Source organism: Henckelia pumila, chromosome 4 (assembly GCF_033568475.1).
Source record: "Henckelia pumila isolate YLH828 chromosome 4, ASM3356847v2, whole genome shotgun sequence".
Classification (NCBI taxonomy): Eukaryota; Viridiplantae; Streptophyta; class Magnoliopsida; order Lamiales; family Gesneriaceae; genus Henckelia; species Henckelia pumila.
Window position 1 is genome coordinate 222,799,490 of NC_133123.1, and position 21,176 is coordinate 222,820,665.

Genomic DNA, 21,176 nt, shown 5'->3' on the forward strand with positions numbered 1-21,176 from the left:
GCACATTTAATGCTTCATAAATGCATTGATGATTCTGCATGAAGATCGTACACTTCTTTAAATGCAGACAACTTCCAGGGTCCAAAACTGGTATAAACGGTCGAATGCTTTATCTGTAGCCATTCTGCGTTTTTGCCATTTTAGTGCAACCTGTTGTCTCGATGCAAGAGTCAACAGATCTTCTGATACGCCGGCTCTACTTTTGATAAAAGATCTTGCAATGAACGTCTTGTCTCAAGTATTTGTCTTGAGATATCTTGATAAGCAGTTGGCATTCTACCGGTAGATAGATTTATCCTCTGCTGGTTTGAATAAACAGTCGATAGGCTTGTGGCTGCAACCGGTCGAGAGACAAAGGCAGTTGACAAGCTTCCGGTAGATAACTTGAAGGGTTTAGACGGTTGCGGTAGGAGTTGTAGTAGATTCCTGAAATACAAAAGATTGGCAGCACATTCCTATACAATGAGTTGTTGTTTGTTATCACCAAAATGTCGGATTCAACAATTTCCCCCTTTTTGGTGATGACAAAACTTAAGTGCTCCGAAAATAATATGAAAGCATTAAAATGAACTTCATTGAGAGAATGAATTTCATTAATTACAATAAGCATTCTAATTACACCTACTGAAGAAAAACAAAATGAGATACAGCTGCGATAAGTAAAGAAGAGACAAGTTGTTCATCTTTTGAACCAACTGGCTCCTCCTGACCTATCGCCTTCTCTTCTTCTTCTGTCGGTTTCTTCCTTTCTTCTGGATTCTTCTTCACGTCTTCTTGCCTCTGCTGCTCTTCGTTGCTCTTCTTCCCCCTTTTTGGCATCACCTTGGTTGAGTCGAAAGACGATCTCAGTGAGTTGAGTGCCAAGGCAGGCTTGCATAGTATCAATTTTTGCATCTAGTTGAGCAATTAGAGTAGCTTGCATAGAGTCCATCCGATCATTCAACTGCCTATGAAGGCGGTTTTCGGATCTGACAACTTGTTCGGAGACGGTAGAGAGCGTTTTGATTTGAGTGCGATGATGGGCAGTGATCTCTTTGGACATATGAGCAAGGTCTCTAGACACGGTCTCAAAATGCCGAATCATCGTCTTGCGTGAATTGTCAACCCATGAGGATGTGTTTGTGATGTCTTGTGAAAAGGATCGAACTGTTTGCAGGAGCTCATGAAGCCTATTCATCAATGTGTGATCCAGAGCTGCTGCCATGGCTTCAATATATGAGTCATCAGTCTGAAGCATTTGACTCAGTGTGTCATTCCTTGGTGAAGCCGGGCCAGACTCAAGATGATGTGATGCTGGTGATCTGGCTGGTGAGCTAGCTGATGTACCTTCCAATAGTGGTACAGTTGGAGATGTAGGGGTCTCGACTGCAGCCAAGATGGTTGGTGGAGTAGCAGGATCAGCACTCGGTTCATCCATTAGGAGATCTTCCACAAACTTTTCAGTAGATGGAGACGGTTGAAGTGCTGGGTCAGCATCAGTCACTGGCTGTTCTGGAGGTGCAAGTGATACAATAGTGCTTGGTATCTCTGTTGGGGGCACTACTGCTTCACTGCTGCAAGGAGTCTCTGTCACAGAGGTGACAGGAATTTCTTGTTCAATCACTTCTAAAAAATCTTGTAGACGACTGGGAGAGGTGTGAGCGGTCGCCGCTGGAGATGAGTGAGCAGTCACAGCTGCTTCCGGTTGAATTACTGCTGGGACTACGGTTGAGGCGGGGTCGACCGATGAAGATGCTGCCACAATCGATCCTAGAGCGGATGACTGAAACAGGTCAGCAGTGATGAGACCGGTCAGAACCCCATCTGAAAGAGTAATAGCAGAGACGTCTTCTTCACCCTGATCTTGGGTAAGAAAAGTCTTCATCATCACCTGTGCTTCCAGTCCATAAGCCTGTATACAAGCTGCTGAAGCTGTCATCTTTACGTTGTTAAGAGCTTGGAAGTGCTGAAGTAGTTGAGTGATTTGACGTAGACTATTCTGTAGTCCAGTCAAAATCACAAAGTCATCGGTGGCGGTAGGACCCTTGGATTTGAAGTTCTTGACACGCTCAGTAATCAACAGAGATATCAGGCTTTCTCGAAGCTTCAAGTCGATGAGCTGTCTTCTTCCCAGAGCCTCCACGATGTCTTCAGTGTCAGCAAAAAGAAGCATCGTCTGCTCAATAACGTTCAGAGCTTTCCACTTAGGAAATATTTGAGCAAGCGTCAGGTGAGTACGGGAATGATGCCATCTGTCAAAGCGTTGTAGGTGACGCTTGACAGTGCGGAGAACGTGAGAGATGATCAAGTTGAGCTCTACAGTAGCTGCTGGTTGAGCCTTAGGTGAGTAGATCATCACACATTTCCCTTTGTCCTTGGGATCAGCGAGAGTGACCTTTGGAGTTGATGAGGCACCTTCCATGATTATCACACCCTTGGTAGGACGTGGAGCAGTAGTAGCAGTAGTGGTAGTAGTCTCGACCGTTGGCAGAATTGGTGTTGGAACGGTAGGAGCAAGTCCAGAAAGGGACTTTAAATTCTTGTGCTGCCTCTTCTTCTCGCCTGCAGGCGTGGATGGCACAGCTGCTTTGGAGACAGAAGGAGATGACTTGCTGAAGGCTTGAATCAGTGGAACGTTCTCACATGATTCTTCTTCAGAGTCAGACTCTATGATAAGTTGACGCTTGGCAGATTTCTTGGTATGGGCTGGTTTGGCTGCTTCCGGGACTGTTGAAAGCGGTTGAGTGACAGCAACAACACTTGCGGTTGAAGGCAGAGTGTCGACCGCAACCTCTTTCTTGTTCAGAAACTTGAAGATTGTAGACTTGTTGAGCCATTTGGTGGGATGCAGAGGCTCAGTCTTGGAGAAGTCTACTCCAAGGACGCTCAAGGTGTGGCAAATTTGCAGAGCAAATCCCTCGGATTGCCCTTTTCCCCTGATCATTTCACATAAAGTAGTGAACAATATGTCTGACCAGTTGATGTTGATTTTGGAGGCGATACAAGCCATGTATTGGAATTTCTCCATCGTCACCTTGTCGTACGATCCAGCCTTGGCAAGAAGATTCTTGGCCACGATGTTGGTCAATAGCCGGAATGGAGCTTTAAGAGATGTCTTCTGAGCCGGCAGTTTGATCGGAGCATCAGTGGTTGAGAATTCCTTCAACCAGTATGAGCAGTTACCATCGGGAAGATCCGCGCATTTTGTCAAACCCCTGGAGGGCAGATCAAATGTGCTGGCGAAGAACTTTTGATTGAAGGAGTAGGACTCTGTCCGGATCAAGCATTTGACAGTCCCATGCTCGATTTGAGCGGTTGCAAAGAACTTCTTCAAGACAGGCAGATCGCAGATGGCGCTACTTCCCAAAAACTTCTTCAGTCCAGAGGCTTCAAGCATGGTGAAGACCTCAGTGATTCCTGCATTGTTTGCCTCAATAACGGAATCAAAGTTGATTGCAAGGCAAGTCTTCTGGATCGACATGATAGCTGTAGATAAGAACTCGAGCAGAGAGTAAGCAAAATCTTGATAGTAATACGATAGAACTTTTAATGCAATATGAAAGCTTTAGCAATGGTGAAAGGTTGATATACGAGTGTAAAGAAGTATATATAGGAACCTATGGGCCATATGGTGATGTCATGAAAAGTATTTTTGAAATTCAAAAAGTTTTGAAGAGTATAATCACCGCGCCCAATCAATGTCATTTGGTTCAAAGCACAAAGCTGCTAGTACGGAGCTTGTCAGAGACTAGCTAAAGGCGGATGATATGCCAACATTTATGGCAATGTAACAGCTAAGCTAAAAGTCATACTAGCAATCATTCCCCCTAAAAGCATGCATACTAACTTAGATCTACTAAGCCAAGAATATTTCGAAAATATGAAAACTTAGCATCCGGTAAAGGCTTGGTGAATATGTCTGCTGCTTGCTGATCGGTAGAGATGTATTCCAGCCTGATTTCCTTCTTTAAGACATGATCTCGGATAAAGTGATGCCTGACATCAATGTGCTTTGTCCTAGAGTGCATCACTGGATTGTGAGTGATGGCTATGGCACTTGTATTGTCACAGTAGATTGGAGCTTCACTCGACCGGATTCCATAATCATTAAGCTGCTGTTGAATCCAGAGTATTTGAGCACAACAGCTGCCAGCAGCAAGGTATTCTGCTTCGGCGGTCGAGGTAGCAATTGATGTCTGCTTCTTACTTGACCACGAAATTAGTCTATCTCCAAGGAATTGACATGTGCCACTTGTACTTTTGCGATCAATTCTACAACCTGCATAATCTGCATCTGAATAGCCAATAAGATTAAGATTTGAATCTTTGGGATACCAAAGACCCACATTAGTAGTTCCTTTAATATATTTAATTATTCGTTTGGCGGCAATAAAATGAGATTGCTTAGGTGCTGCTTGAAATCTAGCACATAAACAAACTGAATACATGATATCCGGTCGACTGGCAGTCAAATAAAGCAATGAGCCAATAAGGCCTTGATACATTGTTACCTCGATCGGGATTCCCCCTTCATCTTTATCAAGCTTGATTGATGCACTCATGGGGGTAGATACAGTTGAGCACTGTTCCATTCCAAACTTCTTTACCAATTCCTTGGCATACTTGGATTGATTGATAAATATTCTAGTTTCAAGTTGCTTCACTTGCAATCCAAGAAAGAAATTTAGCTCGCCCATCATGCTCATTTCAAATTTCTCCTGCATCATCTTAGAGAACTTTGAGCACAACTTGGGGTTAGTTGACCCAAATATAATGTCATCAACATAAATTTGTACTAGTAACACATGATCACCTTTTACAAATTTAAACAAGGTCTTATCGACCGTTCCAATTTGGAAATCATGTTCCAGTAAAAATTTTAGTAATGTATCATACCATGCACGCGGTGCTTGTTTTAATCCATAGAGGGCTTTGTCAAGTTTATAGATATATTGAGGATGAGTAGGATTGACAAAACCTGGTGGTTGTTCAACGTACACCTCTTCTTGAAGTAGACCATTGAGGAATGCAGACTTGACATCCATTTGATAAACTTTAAAGTCCTTGAAAGCTGCATAGGCAAGAAAGATGCGGATTGCTTCTAGTCTTGCAACTGGCGCGAAGGATTCCTCAAAGTCTATGCCTTCTTCTTGTCTGAATCCTTGTGCAACAAGCCGAGCTTTGTTACGCACAACAGTGCCATGTTCATCGAGCTTGTTACGAAACATCCATCTAGTTCCAATCACATTTTGATTTTCCGGTCGAGGAACTAGATGCCAAACATTGTTGCGGGTGAATTGATTCAACTCTTCTTGCATAGCTTCAATCCAGCTGGCATCTGATAGAGCTTCATCTATCTTCTTGGGCTCTACCTGAGATATGAAAGCTGCATGCAAGAATTCATTAATCATTTGACCACGTGTTTTTCGAGGAGCAGAAGGGTCACCTATGACCAACCCAGGTGGATGATCTTTGTTCCACCTAAAATAATTCCCTAAAGGGTTGTCATCAATTGGTTGACGAACGTCCTCGTTTACTGGATCATCATTGGCAGGAGGATCGTTATCAACCGGTGGATCCTCTTCTGGCCTTGTTTGATCACACACGGTAGAGGGAATTGGATCATCCTTCTTTGGAGGATATGGATCACTGTCACTCTCTTCCTGTAGATTTGTGTTTTCCAGTCTATGACTCAGATCATTTATGCTCCCTTGAGTTTGTTATGTACAAAGAGTAGATTCATCAAAAACAACATGAATGGTTTCCTCGACCGTTAGTGATCTTTGATTGAACACTCGATAAGCTCTGCTAACGGCTGAGTAACCAATAAAAGTTCCTTCGTCTGCTTTGGCATCGAAGGCTGTCAAATGATTTTTGCCATTGTTGTGGATAAAGCATTTGCACCCAAAAATTTTGAAGTATGAAATATCAGGTTTTGTGCCATTCCAGATCTCATATGGAGTTTTGTTAAATCGTTTATTAATCATAGATCTGTTTTGAGTATAGAAAGCTGTGTTAACTGCTTCTGCCCAAAGCCTTTGAGAAACATTTGAATCAGCAATCATAGTTCTGGCTGCTTCTTTTAAAGTACGGTTCCTTCTTTCAGCCACCCCATTTTGCTGTGGGGATCTAGCAGCTGACAACTCATGCTTGATTCCCTGATCATCTAGATAGGTCATAAGAGTGGTGTTTAAAAATTCAGTCCCTCTATCACTCCTGATTCTATCTATCACAGTAGATTGTTCATTTTGCAAGCGTTTAAAAAGCTTAATCAGGTGAGGTGCAGTTTGATCTTTTGAAGAGAGAAAGATGACCAAAGTAAATCGAGAAAAGTCATCTATAACAACAAGAGCATATCTCATTCCCCCTATGCTTCTTACTGGTATAGGACCAAATAGGTCCATGTGAAGTAAATCTAAGCATTTGGAAGAAGACATACACCCTTTATTTTTAAAGGTTGCTCTCACCTGCTTTCCTAGTTGACAAGCAGGACAAACTTTGTCTTTTATAAAATCTCCTTCAGGCAGACCAGAAACCAAATCATGTTTCCTCAAGTTAGAAATGGACTTAAAATTTAGATGATTTAACCGCTTATGCCACAACCAATGTTTATCATGATGAGCAGTAAGACAAGTAGGTGAAGAAATATGTGAGCAAGACCAGTTTACCTTGTAGGTGTTTAGGTCTCTTACACCGGTCATAAGAGTCTCACCTTTGTCATTTTTGATGATGCAAGTGTGTTTGTGAAACTCGACCGAATGATCATTGTCACATAGTTGACTAATACTTATCAAATTATAGCACAGTTTGTCAACAAGAAACACATCTTTAATAATGATGTTACCATGGATAATCTTACCCTTACCCACGGTTTTACCTTTGGAGTTGTCTCCAAAGCTGATCTTTGGTCCTTTGCACAGCACAACTTCTGTTAGAAGTTCTGGATTCCCTGTCATGTGCCGTGAGTAACCACTATCTAAGTACCAGGTAGTGTCCTTGATAGAAGTGGTCTTCTCGCCCATTTGGACTTTTAGTACCTGCAAACAGTGAAGAACTTTTGGTACCCATATCTAGTAGGGTCCAGGTCGGATTAGCCCTTTCGGGACCCACACCTGGAACACCCTTACAGGTTTGCCCGTGTGTGTGTCCAGAAATTTGTGCGGTCGATAAGCAGTAAATGTGTGTGCTTGTGAGGTTGCTGTGTGCTGCTTGCCTTTTTGATCTTTATCAGTTAGCCTATACCTCTTTTGAACTGGCCTGCAATTAAAGTACTGGTAAGGCTTCTCCTTTGACCATCTTCTCTTAGAGTAGTTAGACTCATTCCATGGCCTTTTGAAATTAGATTGGTTTCCCTTTCTTCTTTCATTAGGTTTTGGTTTAATCCAAGTTCCTCTTTGATTAGAGATCTGGGGATCCACATATCCCAGCCCTCTATGCTTAGAGCTTCGTTCGTTAGATACTTTTTGATTTTTGTCAAAGCTGCACTCATCATGTTCATATATCGTGTTGGACCTGACAAATCTTATTTTGTTAAGATTGCCTTTGTCCAGGCTTGACTGAATACAAGATTCCATAGACTGTTCATTTGTTCCAAACCCTAGACCGGTTTTGTCATGTGCCGGTCTTTGGATTTCTTGAATCTTGTCAATGGTTACAGAAGATTTATTCCAAGCCTTAATTGTTTCAAGTAGTTTTTTGTTCTCAGTCAAGGTTGCTTGGAGCACTCTTTTCAAGGTGTCATTCTCAGTAGCCAGCAGACTTAGCTTGACCTTAAGACCATCAAGCTCTTTTCGCTGCATGCAGCTTGATTCGCTTGACTTATCTTTTAGGTCAGCTCTTTCTGCCTTTACCTCCTCGAATTCCTTGGATAATGCTTTGTATTCATTAGCCATTTCGTGTAAAGCAGTAACTAGATCACTGTGAGTAAATTCAGGTGAAGCAAAGTCAAATACCTCCTCAACTTCTTCTTCGATGTCAGCCATAAGGCATTCCACCTTTTCATCATCGCTGTCATCTGAAGAGCTTCTGGTATTGGGGTTGTCAGAGTCAGACTCAGCCCACTTGCTTTTGCTTTCGTCTACTACTAGAACCCTTTGGTCTCTTCCTTTTCTAAACGTCCTCTTGTCCTCCTTGCCCCTTCTTCTTTCGAAAAATTGCTTCTGATCATTGCTCTTAGGCTTGGTGCAATCTGCAATGAAGTGGCCTGGCTTGCCACAGTTAAAACAAGTAGGACCATCGTCTGTATGGTCCGATTTATGATAATTTTTAAATTTAGAATTTTTTTTACGCATAAATCTACCAAATTTCTTGACAAAGAGTGTCATGGCTTCGTTGCTGATTTGCTCAGCTGATCTCTTCGGAGCTTCCTTGACCGGTGGACGCATCACCGTTGAGGTTAAGGCCTTGGTTGGTTGAGAGGTAGATGGTTCATCTTCTGTCCTCATGTTGAGCTCGAACTCGTAGGCTTTGAGATCTGCAAAGAGATCATGCAGTTCAACCTTGCTTAAGTCTTTTGACTCCCTCATGGCCACTGTCTTGATCTTCCATTCTATGGGCAAAGCTCTCATAACCTTCACAGCAATTTCACGGTTAGTATAAGTTTTTCCTAAGGCAATAAGATCACAAATGATACTACTGAACCGTTCATCAAATTCAGCCATGGTTTCCCCTGGCTTCATTTTGGCATTGTCATATTTTTGAATGGCCATGGTGAGCTTGTTTTCCTTGGTCTGGTCATTTCCTTCACACAGCTGAGTGAGCTTCTCCCATATCTCCTTTGCTGTGGAGCATGACTTGATTTTGCTGAACATGTTCTTGTCCAGTGTTTTGTATAGGATGTCCCGGGCCACATTGTCAAGATTGGCCTTCTTTTTGTCCTCAGTAGTCCACTCAGCTCTTGGTTTCTCAATCATTTGTCCTGCACCAACGGTTAGAGCTGGGTTGACCTTCATGATTTTGATAGGACCGTCTGTTATGACATATAGCATGTCATCGTCCTGTGCTGCAAGATGTGTCTGCATGCGAATTTTCCAGTCATCATAATCTTCTTTAGAAAACATAGGAATTTTGTTGAAATAAGTCATGATTTTAAAACTTTAGATCAGCAGTTGAGAAAGGAACCCGCTCTGATACCACTTGTTGGGATCGGTTCAGAGGGTAGAGGGGGGGTGAATACACTCTGAAACTTATTTTCTTTCTTTTCAAAATGATCAAGTGAAGTTTAGTTCACTTAATCTATTTTCTCAACTTCTAAAACGGTTTGAACAACTTAAATAGTGCGGAAATAGTTCAGAGGTTTTAGTGATGCAAAGGCAAGTTATAACACAATGTATGAGCAATATATAAGATAAATATGCAGTAAAGACTAAGGCACGATTTATGGAAGTTCGAAGGCTTAATCCTTCTACGTCTCCCCTTCTTCCACTTAGGAAGGAATTCACTAGAAGACTTCGGTTATTAAAACGTCTTGCAATACACCCACTTCAGACTTAGGACTTATCCAATGCCTAATCCGAAACTCCTAGATTTACACAGATAAGATTCTCAGTTCTTATCAGACTGGTGGAAGCTTTCAGAGTAGCTTCAAGTCTCTTCAATAATGAATACAGTCCGGTTGAGCTTCTCAAACTGCAGAGCGGTCGAGAGGCTTGGAAACCCTAGGATGATCCTTGAAGATCAGATATGTAAACTGTAGGCGAGGGTTTATTTGAGCAGCAAGTGAATGATCTTGTAAGTGTGCTCAAGTATTGCTTCAGTATATCAGATGAGGACTTCTAATAGTATTCAAGTGATTGAGTTGATTGAGATTTTTCGTGTTGCTTGTCTTCTTGTCACTTCTTGAGCAATCTTCTCTTTATATAGGTCAATCATCAACGTCTTTATTTTGAACGTTCTGATGCTGCATTGAATGCACATTTAATGCTTCATAAATGCATTGATGATTCTGCATGAAGATCGTACACTTCTTTAAATGCAGACAACTTCCAGGGTCCAAAACTGGTATAAACGGTCGAATGCTTTATCTGTAGTCATTCTGCGTTTTTGCCATTTTAGTGCAACCTGTTGTCTCGATGCAAGAGTCAACAGATCTTCTGATACGCCGGCTCTGCTTTTGATAAAAGATCTTGCAATGAACGTCTTGTCTCAAGTATTTGTCTTGAGATATCTTGATAAGCAGTTGGCATTCTACCGGTAGATAGATTTATCCTCTGCTGGTTTGAATAACCAGTCGATAGGCTTGTGACTGCAACCGGTCGAGAGACAAAGGCGGTTGACAAGCTTCCGGTAGATAACTTGAAGGGTTTAGACGGTTGCGATAGGAGTTGTAGTAGATTCCTGAAATACAAAAGATTGGCAGCACATTCCTATACAATGAGTTGTTGTTTGTTATCACCAAAATTTCGGATTCAACACATCTTCTTTAATTTGACGTTATTAATGGCACTAAATTTTCTACAAAGCTCTGGGAAAGAAGAATCAAGAACTTTCTAGGTAAGTGAATTACTCTTTCATTTAATTTTTAGATTTTATTGTTTTTGAGGATTCATTTGTGAAATTGTATTGTTTTGTGGTTGTTGATTAATTTTTCTTGCTTTCTGTGAAGTGATTTTATATTATTTAAATATTTTTTAAGTAAAAAATTATGGAGCGATTTAAATAATTAAATTGCTAAAGTTTTTGTTGAAACTTTTAGAGTAATGAAACTATTTTTCTAAAAACTTGTTGCATTTATTTTTTTACTGTCCTACACTTTTTTAATAAGTAAAATTATGAAACGGACCACTCAATAGCCAAATTTCGTAACCATATAATATCTTGAAATCTTTCAAATATTTTTTTTGTAAATAACAATTTTTGGGTGTATTGATTAAAAAATTTACAACTGAGAATGTAAATTCAATTGTTCGATTGTTTCAAAATTTTATTTGATTATTTATTATTTTTCTTGTAGTCCATATTTAGTGAGTTTGAGTCATTTACGAAATGGATAAGGAATGGATGCATCTGCCTTCAAGGCTTGTACCCGAATATGAAGGATTTCAAAAATTTATTGCACAAGCTAGACTTTATGCCAAAACACGTGAAGTAATCTTATGTCCTTGCAAGAAATGTAAAAATAAGAAGTATTTGAAATTTGATGAAGTGTATGATCATCTGATCATTAAGGGGATCGATCCTTCTTACACAACATGGGTCTTTCATGGTGAAATATATAACCCACAACTTCAAGGTGAAGGTAGTTCAAGAGGAGCTCAGGTAGAAGAAAATAAAAATAGAGATGCATATAACTTATACAGGGACTCTTTCGTGCCAAATGAAGAGATTGGACACACAATGATTGAGGCAAGAGATAATGAGTTTGCTGATTTATTAGAAGATGCAGAAAGTCCTCTATTCTCTGGTTGTACGACTTACACAAAGTTGTCAGTAGCAGTCTCATTATACAACTACAAATCTACTAATGGCCACACTGACCATAGTTTCAATGAGCTCCTTAAGATCTTAGGTGAGATGCTTCCAGAAAAACACACTCTTCCAAACTCTATTTACTCAATGAAAAAGCTGTTAAAACCATTTGATCTAGGATATGAGAAAATTCATGCTTGTCCAAACGATTGTTGTTTATTCAGAAATGAGTTTAAGGATTTGAACTCATGTCCAAAGTGTGGTTCTTCTAGATGGAAGGTGGACAAAGTCACTGCCAAAATTCATAAAGGAGTTCCTGAAAAGGTGCTACGATATTTTCCAGTGATACCAAGATTGAAAAGGATGTTTAAATCTGAAGAAATGGCTGAAGACCTGATTTGGCACGTCGACCACAAAAGTCAAGATCATATGATGCGACATCCAGTTGATTCAGTAGCTTGGGATACAATAAATCATAAGTGGCTAGCTTTTGCATTGGATCCTAGAAATCTCCGACTTGGTCTTGCGATAGATGGATTCAATCCTTTTGGTGACCTTAGTTCTAGATATAGTTGTTGGCCGGTTATTTTGGTAAATTACAACCTTCCTCCATTGGTGTGCATGGCGAAGGAAAATCTTATGCTGACATTATTGATTCCTGGTCCTAAGCAACCCGGAAATGATATAGATGTGTACCTAGAGCCCTTTGTGGAAGATTTGAAGAAGTTGTGGGACACGGGTGTGGAGGCATATGATGCATTTAGCAAGTCAATGTTCAACTTGAAGGCTATTTTGATGTGGACGATCAATGATTTTCCAGCTTATGGAAATGTATCAGGATGTACTACAAAAGGCAGATTTTCTTGCCCAATATGTGGTGAAGATGAATTTTCTATGTGGCTTAAGTACAATAGAAAGTTTGCATATATGGGCCATAGGAGATATCTTGCTCATGATCATCCATTTCGTAAGAAAAAGAAGTGGTTTAATGGGAAAAAAGAGAGTAAAGGGAAACCTAGACTTTTGAATGGGTTATAAATTCTCACGACAGTAAAAGACATTGAAAATGATTGGGGCAAAAATAAAAAAGGAGAGACTATTAATACTACAAGGAAAAAGAGGAAGGAAGTATATAGCTCCGAGAAGGTACAAAAAACAGTTAAAATGTGGAAGAAAAAATCAATCTTTTTTGATTTGCCATATTGGAGTGTAAGTTATTTTGCACGCTCTTCATTAGCTTTTATAATTATAATATTAGTGTCCACAAATTGTTATTTATCATGAACTAAGAGGATGAAATGTGTTTATGGTTACTTGTAGGGGCTGATGCTACGTCATAACTTAGATGTCATGCATGTCGAAAAGAATGTCAGCGAGAATATCATAGAAACATTGTTAAACGTGAAGAAAAAAATCAAAAGATGGTATTAATGCTCGCAAAGACTTGATGGACTTACAAATTAGAAAGGAATTACATCCTCAAGAAAAAGGAGAAAATACATATCACTTGCCTGCTGCACCGTACACATTGTCAAAAAAAGAAATGGATGTATTTTTCTCTAGGCTGAAGAAAATAAAGTTACCTGATGGGTATAGCTCAAATATTGGTAATTGTGTTTCTGTAGCAGACCATAAGCTTATTGGGCTGAAATCTCATGATTGTCATATTCTAATGCAACAATTGCTATCAGTAGCATTGAGAAATCTTCTACCGAAAGGTCCATGTAATGCTCTATTTAGGCTGAGTGCATTTTACAATGAATTGTGTCAAAGAGTATTAGACAGGAACCGTTTAGAACAACTCGAGGAGAGTATTGCTGAATGTAGTAGCCCGTACCCGAAATTAGTGATTAAGTATTAATCAATTCATTAATCCTACTAATTAAGAGTAAACATGATTAAGGGAACTCTTAATGGGTTAACGGAGTCCGGAATTGGATTCAGAACACTTGAAAATGGTTTTAGGGTCATCGAGTTCGGAGGCTCCGAAGTCAAGGTTTGGACGGTCCGAAGTCAGGGTTCGGACGGTCCGAAGAGTGGTTCGGACGCTCCGAACGTGCTGCCGACAGTCGCCATGGATGATATCATCCTGCTGACATAAGCAATGATGTAATATTGGGTTCGGACGACCCGAAGCCCAGTTCGGATGACCCAAACATGTTCGGATGACCCGAAGTCCAGTTCGGATGATCCGAACTCCGTCTATAAATAGGAGGGCCGAGATTCAGATTTAGACGCACCAATAACCTCTTCTCTCTCAATTCCTTAGCCTTCCAGCTCAGATCTAGGGAATTCTAGGCATCCCGTGGGGAATCCAGAAGTGGCATAGCGATCCAGGCGTCGTAGCGGAGCGGTGGCCTAGTTTTGAGGCACTCGACAGCAAAGGGCTAACGACGGACGAAGGTATAGCTTTTGCTTCCTATAAATATTTAGGAGTATGTTTTAGCTTAGTTAAGGCTTTTAGAGCGCTATAATGATAGTAGTATCATTTGGCAGTGTAACGCAGATTATAGGCGTGGACCTAGGGCTGATAGAACTTGCCTAGTATTTGAGATACGAAAGTACTGTTCGAGATATCCTGACTGAGTATGCATTTATTATGTGACTGCATGGTTTATATGTCATTGATTTATGCTGCATTCATTTGCATACTGAGCTATCTCCTTCGAGATGTCTGTTAGTAGGGTTTTTCTCTATCCTGTTAGTAGTTGGACTTCCATCGATTTGGGTCCGGCACATCCACTGGTATTATGGTATGGGAGCCACCTCCTGAAGCGATGGCACAGCGTGCTACATACCAGGGCCCGGTCTGTCTCTGTTATCTGATCCTTGACCTCGAGTTAATAGGGAGTTCACTTTGCATGCATGTATACTCATACTCTCGTACTGAGCGTTTTATGCTCACGTCTCGTACTCTGTGTTTTTGGACACCCTATTCCATGGGGCAGGTTTGCGATTGGACGAGGCAGGTGGATCCAAGAGGGGCTAGGCAGTGGTTGGCCAGCTGGAGCTTTGCCTAGGTTTTATTCTGTTGTTATTGGATTGATACAACTATTTGATTGGGTTGTATTATTTTTGGATATTTACAGATTCCTTGCCTTGGGATTGTATAATATTTATGGTTTCCGCAGTTTTATTTTGATATTCATTTAATTAAGTTAATTGCATGCCTAAGTTTTGTTTAGTAGGTGATCCAGGTAAGGGTCACTACACTGAAACTCTATGCATGTTGGAAAGGTATTTTCCCCCAGCTTTCTTTACCATCTCGGTTCATTTGACAATTCATTTAGCAAGAGAGGCTCGCTTGTGTGGGCCAGTCCACTTCCGTTGGATGTATCCATTTGAAAGGTAATAAATATTAATTTATATTTTTGACAAACTTTATAGTATAAAACGAATTAGATTTTTATATCAGCACTTCTTTCATGGTAATTTTTTTTTGTGATTTAGATTTATGAAAACACTTAAAGGGTATGTGAAGATCAGAGCAAGACCAGAGGGTTGCATAGCTGAGGGTTACCTTGCAGATGAACGAATGCGATTTTGTAGTGCTTATATAAAAAAAGCAGCTAGTATTGGTGTCCGTTATAATCGGAATGAGGATTTGGAAAATGGATTAGTGGAAGGTCGCCCAATTTTCCAAGGAAAAGAAAAGATTTTAGAAGACCATGTGTTGCAAGCTGCACATAGATATGTGTTGTTTAATACTGCAGAAGTTGAATCTTACTTGCAGTGAGTATAGTTAATTTTATACTCTATTACACTTGGTGTATTACATAATTTGCATACTCTAACATCTCTTTTTTAAATATTTAAATAGGATGCACATTGAGGAGCTTAAAAAAGCAGATCATCGTTTCTTAAACAATGAAACATTGTTACAAAAGCAACATATGGAAACATTTGCTCACTGGTTTTCAAAACATGCACGTGGCAACTCTTCAGGAGGAATTCAATGGCTAGCACATGGTCCAAGAAAGCATGTTACATCTTATACTGGTTATATTATAAATGGGCATCGTTTCCATATGATTGATATTGAAAGGTCGACACAAGACAGTGGTGTCTCAATTGAAGCCGATACTATTTGTCAATCTAGTGGTAATGATTATTCTCACACAGTAGGAAGACTATCCTACTATGGGGTTATAAGAGAGATTATTTTACTGGACTACTATTCTTTTCAAGTGCCTGTTTTTAGGTGTGATTGGGCCAATCCTGGAACTGGAATAAAAATGGAGGATGGTTTTACATTGGTCAACTTACACCAAGGAATAAAAACTTTTGAAAGCGATCCTTTCATTTTAGCATCACAAGCAAAGCAAGTATTCTATTCTAGGGACAATGATGAATCAAATTGGTATGTGTTGCTAAAAGCGCCGCCTCGAGGTACTAACATGAATGAGTTGGAAGAGGTTGCATATACGCCATCAACACCTCTTGATGTGTCCCAACTTGAGATTAACATCACAGAGAAAGAACCATATTCAAGGAATGAGTGCGAGGGAATTGATGTGACTGAGACATGATTTGAATTTTTATTTTTTGAAATTTTAGTTATTTATTTGGATTGATAAATGTTCTTCTCAAGTTATGCTTTTTGCAATATATTTTTCTGCATGTTTTATTTTCAGCGATGCATCTTGTCATATTACTTGTTTGATCAGGTCATTACATAGCAGCCAAAAGATTAGCAAAATGGGAAAAAAACGCAACAAAGCATCTGTAGATGAAATTCAAGTGACATTTTATTTTATTTTAAATCTTGGTTTATTTTAATGAAGTAAACTTGTACAATTCAACATCTTCTTTTGCTATTTTACAGGAAAATATAGCTGATAGTTTATCAAGAAGGAACTCTCACACGTCACCTAATTTATCACAAGATTTGAATGGAAAAGAACCAATTGAGGAAACATTAAAGAAAAAAGGACGGGGTCCATCAAAGTTGAAAGTGATTAGTGGCCAACAAAAATGCAAAGAGCTGGAGCGTAATGAGTTTGGACAACCGGTTGGAGATAATTTATCACATATGCATTTTAAAGTTGAGGATTGGGAAAAAAAATTAATATTTCAAAAGTTAGCCAAATTGTTGCGTGATAGAAAGTCTAAACTTCAAATACTTGTACGAGAGGTTGATGATGCTGGTCGAGGGGCTTCAAGAGATCTAAATCTTTTGAAGCCTGAACATATGGACCAAAGTCAATGGGAATTATTTGTAAAGAAGAGACTGTCACCTACCTTTCAAGTAAGCATTTATTTTTTATAAAAAGAACAAGAGGGATTGTTTTGTTTTTTTTTCGGATTCTGCCTGCTGCTGGAATTTTTTAGTTTATAGATAAATGAGAATGAATGTATAGTGTTGTAAATGAGAAAAAAATATAATATTATTTGTTTTCTACTCATGCATTTAAAAACTTGAATTGTGACGGTATTTTGGTTGTTTTAGCAGGCAAGTTTTGGGCCTTTTTTAGGAGTTATATGGTCTTGTCCATATTATCCTAGTGGTGTGAATGGTATAAATTTCAATTTATATTTAATCAGTTTTTTGAGCAGTGGACTTCTCTACACAAGTCAGTTCCTCAATTGTCAAACTTTAGTTTCAGGCACATCTGGTGATTCAAAATTCAAGTCCCCTTTTTTTGGATTCTCAACCTCCATCTCAATTTTTTTTTTAGGAATTTCAGCCTCCATCTTTGTTTCTTTTTCTGGAATTTCAGCCACCATCTTTGAGAAATGCAACAAACATGAATTAAATGTTTGGTATTATGATTATAGAGTTCAAGAATAAATAGTTTTGCATCTACTTTAGCAGCATGCTCTCGTACACTAATTCAATCCTTTCCGATGTTGATGCCTTCATTACCTCTGAATCCCGAGTTTTGCATCAAATCCCAAGCATTTTCGATCAGAATCTTTCTCATGAGCAGCAAAATACTCAGTGTCTTGAGTGATCTGTGTGTCCACCACCATCTATGTCTTGTTTGCCGATTGGGTATCAATGTATTTCTCCCCGGCCTGTTCTTTGTGTTTTTATCTACTATATTTCATAGCTTTTGAGGCATTTGGGTGCTTTTAAAAACAAGGGCAGCCTGGTGGATGATTTTTTAAATTAAATATTTGTCTTTTTTTAAAAAGTAAAATCGTACGTCTACTCCCGTGTTGTTTTATACATTTATTAATAAGTTTTAAATTATGATTATAGAGTTCAAGAATGAGTACTAGATACAATGCAATTTTCAGATTTTAATTTTAGTTGTATTTGTTTCTAATATCTATATTAATATCTTGGTTTGTTCAATTTCAGGAAAAGAGTGCGAAATTTAGAGCAATGAGGGTAAAACAAGACCATATTCACACAATGAGCAGAAGAGGTTATGCTCGTTTGACTCACATTATGGTACGTATTATTTTTTTAAATTAATGATACATCTTTTGAATTTTGTGTATAACGATTTTATATATATATATTTATATATTTAAGGAAAAAGAAAGTCCAACAGATACAAAGATTACAAGATCTCAAGTTTGGATTGAGGGTCACAAGAAAAAAAATGGAGAACCTTGTAGCCAAGCTGCTGGAGAGAAAATGGTAATAAAAAGGATGTAAATTTAAGAATTTCTAGATCAGTTTTATTGGCCTGTAAACTATTCAGCTGTTAAACTTTGGATATTTGTGATTTCGAACCTCTCTTCTTAGTTTCCTTTTCGTTTCTCGTTTTGAATTTTCTATCTTGTTGGTTGCATATTTAGTGTGTTGATTGGGACAGGTGGATTTTAAAATTTATAGAGAGGTCATGTCGAAATGTTTTTGAAAAATTTCGCATTTTTGAATATCTTTTAAATAATTATAGAGGTTATAGTAGATGAGTCATTTCAGTTGGTATACTATTTTTTCGCATATGTCAAAATAAAATATGGAAAACTTAAATTTTTTATTTTCTCATTAATTACCTTTGTTATTTGCAGAAAGAACTAGAAGAATGCCCGCTAGAAAATCAAAACACGACAAACATTGCTAAAGATGCAATTAGCATTGTGTTCGGTAAGGAAGCTCGAGGTCGGGTTCGAGGAATGGGTTTTGGAGTTACACCATCTTTGGTTGGAGCTTCTGTACAACAAAATGGAACTGTCAAACAACTTCAAGGTACAGTGAATAATCTTAAAAATGAGATGCAAGAAATGAAGCAAGTAATGAGGGAAGAAATGATGCAAGAAATGAGGGCCATGTTTTAACAAAACATGGGCCAACTAAATCATCAAGAGCAGGTTAGTAATTAAAGGAAACATGTAATATGTGTGGTATATATAATTAAATTCTTGGATTATCATATTGACATTGTTTGAAAGAAATTTTTTGTAAAATTAGGTTGCTAGTGGTGGCATTGGTAGCCGTGTTGGGAATGAATTTGGTAGCGGTAGTGATATCAACTTTGGTGCCAAAAAAAATGGTGATCTTGGTAATGTTAACAAACATCTAGCTACTGCTCAGGTAACAAATTATATATTTTAAATTACATGTTTCTAAACCACAAAGTTACATATATTAATGTTGGGCATGGTAGAATTAATAATTTTTTATATTTATATTTATAGTCAAATTTGAAAAATGCGAGTCGTGGAGAAGTTCGTGATAATAGTAAATGTAAGCTGCTACATTGGTGTGTTGATGGATTAACAGTTGTAGAAGGTAGAATTGCATCTAAAAAATCCAAATGCGAAAGTGCGTCATGTTGTTCTTGGTGGATCCTGTTGGAAAGTTTGGATTGATAGGGTTTTTGTGGAGAAGGTGGACTTGATTCGACCAAATGACGAAATGTGTTTTCTCGAGGATGCAATAGGAAGTACAGTAGCATGGTTATCTAAATTTATTATCTTGTGTGATTGATATACACTCTACCGATTTGAGTTGAAATTCTAGATGTTTTCATGCGTAATGAACATCTAAGTTAGTTTTATTAACTTTATAACTATTAGATTTTATTTTGTGCTCAATTTATGTAAAGATGTTATTTTTTTTGTTTTTATGAATGAAATATAAATATTTTGTTTAGTTTTTTTTGTTATATTTGAATCACAGGACGATATCAATTATCAATATGTAGACTGCCCAAAATATGGTGCCAAAAACTGTTTTCGTAGTGTGTATTGTATGCTGAAGATAATATATTCGCAGCATGCATTGTGCACTGTGGATGTACCCTTCTGCGGCGTGCATTGTAAGCTGCAAAATATATTCTTGTCGCACCCCTACTATTTCCGCAAGCTGAGAAAATATGAATTCACAGCGCGCAAACGCACGCTGTCGAAACATATATTCAAAGCGTTCAATGCGCGCTCTGGCAAATAACATCGGCAGCGTGTTTGGCGTGTGACCATTCTTTTTCGGTATGAATAAATTCTGCTGGCAAGCGCACCAGGTCAAATTATAATAAAGTGGACTAATGTCCAGATGTCGAACCCACAGGGACTGTAAAAATATGATTACCAAAACCTATTTATCTCTACTTAATCTAGACTAATGAATAAAGACGATTTCAGATTTTAAACAAAAATAATAAAATTGCAATAATATCAAATTAATTAAAATGCAAATTAAACTGCAGCTGGAAATTTTGAATTACTTTTTATTTTGTAAAAGCTCGATCAAGGACACACGTAGGTACCAGACAATTCATGCAACAAGCAATCAATCTAAGATATCAGACTTAATCTTAATTCACGGGAATTTTCCTAATTTGTTTGAAGGACTATTTCTAGAACAATCAACCTATTCAAATATTGATGAACTAATCTTTCGTAATTCTAATCAAATTTGAATGCATAAATTGCTGTGAAAATTCAGTAAAAACCTAAACCGCATAATGAAACCGAATTCTATTTCTAGTCAATTTTACACTATGTTGATTATCGAAGTGATCAAAATCGAGACCTCCTCTGTCGACTTGGAATCGATTAACAAGTAAACAAATAACTGGCCAAGAAATTTGTAAGACAAAGATAAATTTGATAATCAATAAAAATCAAATAAGTCTGAAGATCTCAAATAAATAAACCAAGTTTTTTACATAAACTGTCCGACCCAATCACGTGGCCTTGATCGAGAAAAGAAACTACTCACTAATTAACATGATTCAATACCAAGTTTTAAAAACATAAAGAAACAAAATACTAGAATAGCGGAAAAACTGAAGAACTTTTGCTTCCAAGCCGCCGCAAGCTTTCTCCGTACTTCAAAAGATCCAAAAGTCCCTAATAAAAGCCTCCAAATTCTATATATGACCGCCTCCAACCAAATTCTTCAAAATAATTTTTATAATCAGAAACTAGGTTACGGACACGCGCGCGCGCGCCTACACAGTCTCGCGCGCGCGCCACTTAATAAAACAGAGATTTTCAAACTTCTCGCGCGCGTGCGCGAGATGCCTCGCGCGCGCGCTCCTTCTCTAACATTCTCTGGAACTTTCTTCGGCGCGCGCGCGAGACATGAGCTCGCCCGCGCGCGCCTTTCCCTGGAACCCTCTGTCACTTCCTTCGGCGCACGCGCGAGCCTCCTTCTCGCGCGCGCACCGCATTGACGCACAGAAATCCCAATATTTCATTCAATTCCTACAAAATTAAACCAAGTGAGTCCAAATCAAACACATAACAAAATAAGATAATAAAACTAACAAAAAATCACTTAAATGCATGCAAACTAAACATGAAAAACTATAAACTAATGCATACTGAACAAACTTATCAACACCCCCATACTTAAACCTTGCTCGCCCTCGAGCAAGACATGCAAA

The 21,176-nt window shown here is 38.7% G+C and overlaps 1 protein-coding gene across 1 annotated transcript; it reads left to right on the top strand.

Moving 5' to 3' along the window:
• Nucleotides 1–10,962: 10,962 nt before the first annotated feature.
• Nucleotides 10,963–12,423, top strand: LOC140862803 (uncharacterized). The gene has a single exon (XM_073265843.1). It carries the CDS (start codon nt 10,963–10,965, stop codon nt 12,421–12,423), a length of 1,461 nt encoding a protein of 486 aa, XP_073121944.1.
• The last annotated feature ends 8,753 nt before the right edge of the window (nt 12,424–21,176 follow it).